General features: G+C 46.2%; 1 protein-coding gene across 1 annotated transcript in view; it reads right to left on the minus strand.

Moving 5' to 3' along the window:
• Positions 1-1,395: 1,395 nt before the first annotated feature.
• Positions 1,396-7,565, minus strand: part of LOC106815858 (coatomer subunit beta'-like) — a gene marked incomplete at its 3' end in the record, with an annotated part of 42,248 nt that continues 36,078 nt past the window's right edge. Inside the window, 1 exon segment of the mRNA XM_014820382.1 lies at positions 1,396-1,526. Coding sequence (XP_014675868.1) covers positions 1,396-1,526 — 131 coding nt within the window.

A 7,565-nucleotide genomic window follows, 5' to 3' on the forward strand; every position in this document is an offset into this window, starting at 1 on the left:
TCACGATACCTGAGGCTATGCGGACATTTTCTAATGGGTGCCAGAAGGTTTCCTTTCCAGCTAATCTAGCTCAATTTTGGGGTAACGTTTTCTTTTAGCTCTGGCGCATGCACCCCATCACTAAAAAATTCTAGCAGTGTCCATTCCTGATACATGGGACCATGCCGAACATTTTCCAATAGGTTTCATGGGGTTTCCTCTCCAGCTAATCTAGCTCAATTTTGGGGTTGGGGGCGTCTGGCGGATACACCCACCACTGAATTATTCTGGCAGTGGCCATTCACGATACCTGGGACCATGCCAAACATTTTCCAATAGGGTTTATGGGGTTTTCTCTCCAGCTAATCTAGCTCAATTTTGGGGTCCTTTCAAATGACCCCACTGACCACACCCACCAGCGGCTGCCCGCCAGATTTACATTTCCTTAGATGGGTATGTACACGAATCATTGCGATATGCATGAAAATTGGTTTCTTTTCCAGCTAGGCTGACCCCCCTGGGCTCCCGGTCTATTTGCAATTGAACTGTACAACTGTAGCCTCACATCCACAATAGCAAAAGCAGTTCAGTCCTTTGTTAACAGTCAACAAATCCATGTTTAACCCTCCTCTTGAGGGTCAAAAGGTTATCCGACACTTACTCTTCGCATGTCAGCGGAAAGTACATTTATGGTCCTTTCAATAAAGCCATAAAAATGGTAGGTCACTGCTGAAACAAAAAAGTTTTTCAATCGCTCCGTCAGACCATGTTTCTTCAGAAAATGTCTAAAATCTGCCCTGTGCCCCATTGACCTTTGACCGGTGACCTCCAATTTCGGCAGTAGATGATGGCTTTTCCTACCATGATGCTATACACTGACTATCACGAGCCTAGGTCAAGCCGTTTAGATTTGTGCGCAATTCTGCATTTCCTCCCTATACCTTAAATTAAGGAGGAAATGTTCCCTTCTTTTACACCTCTTGACGCTTTGAGCTTTGACCCCCAGCTTCGACATCCCAACTCGTTTTCGAATTACCCCCCCCACCCGTCCCAACTTTCGAATCCGTACGTCGAGCCGTTTAGATTTACAAGTGCCCAACTGTTGACGGACGGACAGGACGGACGCACGCACGAACGCACGCTCATGCGATTCTACAAGCTGCATCTGAATATGTCAGATGAGCTAAATATAAACAGAAGTGAACGAATACAGTCGATAGTGTACACAGATGATTGAATACAGGTGAGTGTACATCGGTGAGAGTGAATACAGGTGAGTGTACATCGGTGAGAGCGAATACAGGTGAGTGAATACGGGTGGGTGTACACTCAGATTACAGCACACACAGGTGAGAGTGAACACATGCAAATTAATACAGGTGATAATACACACACAGGCCAGCAGACTAAGCATACCGATCGAGGTGGGCCACTGTGACGATCTCTCCTCCTACATAGTAGTTTAGTCTGTTGACACTGTTCGTATAAATGAAGCAGTCACCGACCCAACAGCCTGTCTTCACTGACTCCTGGATCTCACCAACCACCTGAAGTTGAGATTCAAACTCTCATAATTGGACCAGATATAGAATACAGTTCATGACATTAATAGATATATCAACAATATAAAATAGCAGGAGATACCTATGGGGCGCCAAGTGTCACATGACTGATTTCGTAACGAAATGACTTTGTAGACGTGATTTCGTTACGAAATCATTGATCGTATCTGTGCGCGAGTGCGTTTTTGCGTGGTTGTGTGTGTGTGTGTGTGTGTGTGTGTGTGTGTGTGTGTGTGTGTGTGTGTGTGTGTGTGTGTGTGTGTGTGTGTGTGTGCGTTGTTGCGTGTACGTACGTGCGCGTGTGAGCGCGTGTGTGTGTCTGTGCGCGTACGTGCGTGTGTGTGTAGTGTCTGCGCGCGTGCGTGCGCACGTGCGGGGTATGCGTTTTTGCGTGGTTGTGTCGGTGTATTGGGGGTGGGGCGTGCGTGCGTAGTATGTGTGTGTATCTGTGCGCGTGTGCGTTTTTGCGTGGTTGTGTGTGTGTGTGCGCGCGTGCGCGCGTGTTTGTGTGTGTGTGTGCGTGCGTGCGTGTGTGTGTGTGTCTGTGTCTGTGCGTGTACGTGTGTGTGTGTGTGTGTGTGTGTTCGTGCGTGTGCGCGTGCGTGCGTGCGTGCGCACGTGCGTGGTTGTGTGTGCGTGTGTCTGTGTGCGCGCATGTGTTTCTATGTACGTGCGTGTGCATGTGTTGTGTGTGTATGTGCGTGCGTGCGTGCGCACGTGCGTTTTTGCGTGTTGTGTGTGCGTGCGTGTGTGCCGCCCGGGTGTGTTGTGTGCGCGCGTGCGCGTGTGTGTGCGCGCGTTGCGTTTCTGTGTGTGTGGTGTGGTGCGTGTGTGTGTGTGTGTGTGTGAATTTTTGTGTGTGGGTACACGCACGTACACGCGGGTACACGCACGTGCACGTGGGTACACGCACGTACACGCGGTACACGCAGTCACGCACGTACACGCAGGTACACGCACGTACACGCGGATACACGCACGTGCATGCGGGTACACGCACGTACCCCCATGCTACACTTGGCGCCCCATAGATTTCGTTACAAAATCATTGATTTCGTAACGAAATCAGTCATGCGACACTTGGCGCGCCGGGGGCATGATTTCGTAACGAAATAACTCGCAGTAGCTGATTTCGTAACGAAATGACTCACAGTAGTTGAGGCTAGTCTAGGCTCTGGGGGGGGGGGAGTGTACATGACTCTTTTAGAGCAAAACCTTATATTTTCTGATTCCTTATGGTATGACTCTCAAAAACAGTTTGGGTAACACTTCTGGGTCTAGTACGTTTTTCTGTACAGCCCATTATGTGATTTTCGGTTAGGCGCCAAAGTGAAAAAATGACAATATTGAAGTTTCAGAGCATAATTCTTTATTAATCAACCATAAACTTTCAAATTGCACTGAATTACATTGAATCAGTATTACTAACAACTTTCCAGCATGATTTGTTGCCATAAACATTGTTTCATGGTGCGAAATGGCTACATTTTGCTCAATTTTAGCCAAAAATCGTGGTCACTTTGAAAGTAGCTCTAAGTACGATTGCTTCTCACTCGCCCAATATTGTAGCTAGAGATGCCAGAATTGGCCAAAAGTTTCCTTATTAAGTGCTCTGGGTGACCCAAGCTTCATAATGAGACATCTGGGCTCTATATAATGCATAGGGGGGCGGTTGTAACGCAGGGTCAACCCTACCCCCAAATAGCAGCCTTTGAAAATTTTGTAACTCCTTAAGTAAATGACCTAGGAAGTTGATTTTTTTGTGGCTACACATAGGTGTTTGACACCAAGGAATTGATTGACACCATTATTATACATTTTGGAGTTCACCTAATTAGAGGCAGCATAAGATGTCTGCCAAAAGCGAAATTAAGACATGAATTGTCCCATAGAAAGATGATTGAAAGATATACATGCATCATAGAACTGTACAGGTGGACGCTTTCGTGAAAAATACCATTAGCGTATTCCCGTGATCGAATAGTGGTACCGTATATGATCGGTATTGAAAGCGTATCATCGGCATATAGAAATTGCACAAGAGTGAGTTACATATATAAGTACAACAACCTTTTTAATATTTATCAACTAAGCTAACGTAACGCCCATGAACCAGGCAGAACGTGTACATAGGTGTACGCGCAATCAACATAACTTACGATTTAGAGATGACAGGTACAACGGTGCTGGCAACAGTGGTCTGCACGTATGACGCCGAGTTAGCAAATAGTAGAGACGTTGAGAAGAGAAGTAAACTGAGGAGAGACGAACTGCGCGCACAAAAGCGTTTCTCGTTTATATACGCGCGTCCTTCTCCATTGTCTTAGGTTATGGTCACGCGGGAATGTGTAGCGCTCTCATTGGGCGACACGCATAGGCGTCTCGCTGGACTCACGTGCCCGTTTAAACAAAGACTATTATACACATTCCCTAAGTTCCATTACCATTAAATTGTACCCATATTTCTGTATTACAATTAGTCTAACATATTCCTTGTTACCATACTCAATTATCTATATATATATAAAGTTGTTCAGCCGAATTCGTCCGTACTCGCATAACTAGAGAACTCCGCAGCCTAGAGGAAAACTAAAGATATTTTCAGAATCAGCACGTCTGGGAGGTGGTTCTGGCTGAAACAAAAATTTAAAAAGTTAAAAAGTTAAAAAATGATAAAAATTCCATTCATCAATAGATGGCGGTGCGTACAGATTAACATCACGTACGTGTGAATCCATGGTGTATAACCTTAATGGTGCAGTGGCCTAATCGCCAGAACATCCGTCTCCTACACCGGGATTCCGGGTTCGAGTCCCAGCTGGGGAACTTATTTTCCCCATTCTTCCTTTTTTTCCCTTTACCTACCTCTTTAGTATGTATTATTTTTAATATTTAATATCTTTTATCTTTTGATTTCTTATAATTTTTTTATGGTTGGGATGGGATGGGATGGGATGCTATGGCATGGGATGGGATGGGATGGCATGGGATGGGATGGGATGGGATGCGGTGCGATGGGATGGGATGGAATGGGATGACATGGGATGATGGGATGTCATGGCATGGCATGGGATGCGATGAGATGGAATGGGATGGGATATGGGATGAGGTGCGATGGGATGGGATGGGATGGGATGGGATGGAATGGCATGGAATGGGATGGATGGATGGATCCATGGATGCATGCATGGATAGATAGATAGATAGATTTTTTTGGGTATTTTCCTTTCAACCAAGCGGTCACCAACTGAGTAACGCCACTGATTTCCCCGGGCAACGCCGGGTATCCCGCTAGTAAGTGAATACAATGTATATACCCTAACCGAACTTCAGCTGCAATAAGCATGCTAGACAACCTACCAGAACTCAGCCTAATCCTATCAAACAATTGGGCCTTTACCTCCGCCCAACGGAGTTGGAGGAGGTTATGTGATCGTTCTTGTGGGTTCGCGTGATCGATATTACCACGTCAAGTCAGCAAGCCAGCCAGCCAGCGCAGCGAGCCAGCTCGTAACACATACATGTTACATGCTGGCAGAGGTATGCACTCTCCGTGAGTGCCCTCTGTCTAGTTACAAGCATGTGGTAATGGTTTCCTGCACCGACAACATTTACCACATTTCATCCCAGACTTGTACCTTGTACTTGTACACTTAGCACAGGAACAGGAGACTGATCAATGAGGCTCGAGGGTTTTCCACGATGTTGCGGGTACCAGCTATGTGTGGTCATTCACATAGCCACAATTTTCTGGCTCCAGTGTCTCAACGTTTTCAAAGTTGAGGTGGCACTCCAATGCATGGCTGATAGTGTAGGCATTGTAGAATTCACGCTTGATATGGGGCAGGAGTCCCTGACTAGTCGGAGGTAGGCTGTGGGGAGAACCTCCTTGCTGATGCAGAAAACCTCTCCTCGATATCCAGAGAAACATTTAGCATCGCTACCTCTTTTCAGTACCTTTACTAGGTAATGCTCGGCGTTGTGGGTCATGGCCGGAGAGAAGGTTGGTGATTCCTCGAAGTGTTTCAGAAACCTTTCAGGCTCTGCCTTTAGAGCTGTTCTTTGTACCAACTTTGCTGGTTATGTCACACCTTGTAAGACTGTGTATAGCCAGCAGTACTGCACAGAGCCGATTTCCCAGATGCTGGCACAGGGTATGAAGGGGTATATATCGAGTTGGATCTCCCATCCCAGCTCGCACTCATAGCTCCTCAAAGCTGTGTTGGTGAAAGACCGGCATGTGGTAGAGCAGAGCAACAATGACAACTGTATCGTTGGAGATTACAACACACTACATACTTTGTTTCCTGCATTGAGAGAGTCCAAGATGTGGATGAGTATTCGAAGGTCAGCTACTTCAAATGGCGCTTTAAGGTGTGGGGCAATACTTTTTCCTGGCCTTGATGGACCATGATGCAATCCAATCCTCGTCTTCCTTGGTCACTTTTCCGAGTACAGTGGGGTATTGTAATGTTTCGGAAGTATTTGAACAAAGATGGCAGTAGATCAGCTTCTCAAGAAGAAGCTTATTCATGTCTGAAGGCCAGAATCTCTCCATCGCCTTTGGTAGAGATGTCCCTGGTTCAATTGAACTGTACTCGATTGGTACAGTTTCAATGCGCCTCATTCTCTCGCTATACGTCAATGAGGGTTCATCAGAGTACATGTCGAACACGTCATGTCACATCGCTCGAACTGAGGAGATCCTTGAAGCTGGAGAGGCTAGTCACACGAAGCTTACAAACTGTGGCCATTATGTCTATGCCAAATGAAGCGTTCTTCCGATGGCTATATTCATTGTCCTCAGGTTTGAGATTAGTTTCCAACTCCTTAATTGACAGGCTCTTCGCTGAGCTGATCATCATCCTGTCCTCATTGAACAGGTGAGGTGAAGGTGCAACATCATATTTCAAGAGGTCCTCGGTAGTCATGAGGCTAAGACCCCGGGCGAATTCAGTCGTTCCCCCTACAACATTCATCTCCGTCATTGTTTTCTTGATGGTCTTCTGTGGCTTGTATTGATTTGTTTTCATTGTTTTCAGGTTCGATCGATGAATGCTTTCCCTAAAGTCTTGTGGTTTACTGTACGGACCCTTTGAGTTGAAATGTCAAGTACTTCTCTTCTCCTTTTGCGAAGGCACAGTATGTCATATTTGATGTATTTTGCCATGATCTTCTTTGTCACGAAATTATGCAGCATGGGGGAGTCCTCTTCAATGAAATTTACCATTGTAAACTGTAGTAGCTTGGGATGACTCGTGGTGGTTAAAGGACTCGTGTCCTCTCCATCACATCAGCATATCTCCGATGCAGATTCTCTACTGCCATCATTTCATGGTAGATCAAGTCCCATTGAGCAACGTACTGCTTCTGCTTGGCATGCCCGATGATTCCGTCACTGCATTCAGATGATAGGTTCATAGTTTGCTCAAGCTTCTGGCCACCATCGACTGCAGTGAAGCGACTGGCTTGTAGCCAGGTCATGTCGGCTCCACTTGGCTTTTCCAATGCACTTCAAAACAGTTTTCACCAAGTGAACTGCCCCCAAGCATGGGACTAGAGTGCTGAATTCCTGCAGTCTCATCAATTGAATTTCCTTGACGATACAGTATATACCCCTTCGTCACAATACATTAGGATTTCTGTTTGAACCAGCTGTGACAGATATCTTATACTTCCTCTAATTAGGTGAACTTCAAAATGTATAATAATGGTGTCAATCAATTCCTTGGTGTCAAAAACCTATATGTGGCTACAAAAATCAACTTCCTAGGTCACTTACACTTACACCAGGCGATTGCATCGGGCGATGGCATCGGCCCATGGCATCGGGCGATGGCATCGCCCGATTCTATCGCGCAGTCGTGGACACACCAGGCGATTGCATCGCCCGATTCTTGCGCGCGCAGTGCGAGAGAGAGAGAGAGAGAGAGAGAGAGAGAGAGAGAGAGAGAGAGAGAGAGAGAGAGAGAGAGAGAGAGAGAGAGAGAGAGAGAGAGAGAGAGAGAGAGAGAGAGAGAGAGA

The sequence above is a fragment of the Priapulus caudatus genome, unplaced genomic scaffold (assembly GCF_000485595.1).
Source record: "Priapulus caudatus unplaced genomic scaffold, Priapulus_caudatus-5.0.1 Scaffold1219, whole genome shotgun sequence".
Taxonomy (NCBI): domain Eukaryota; kingdom Metazoa; phylum Priapulida; class Priapulimorpha; order Priapulimorphida; family Priapulidae; genus Priapulus; species Priapulus caudatus.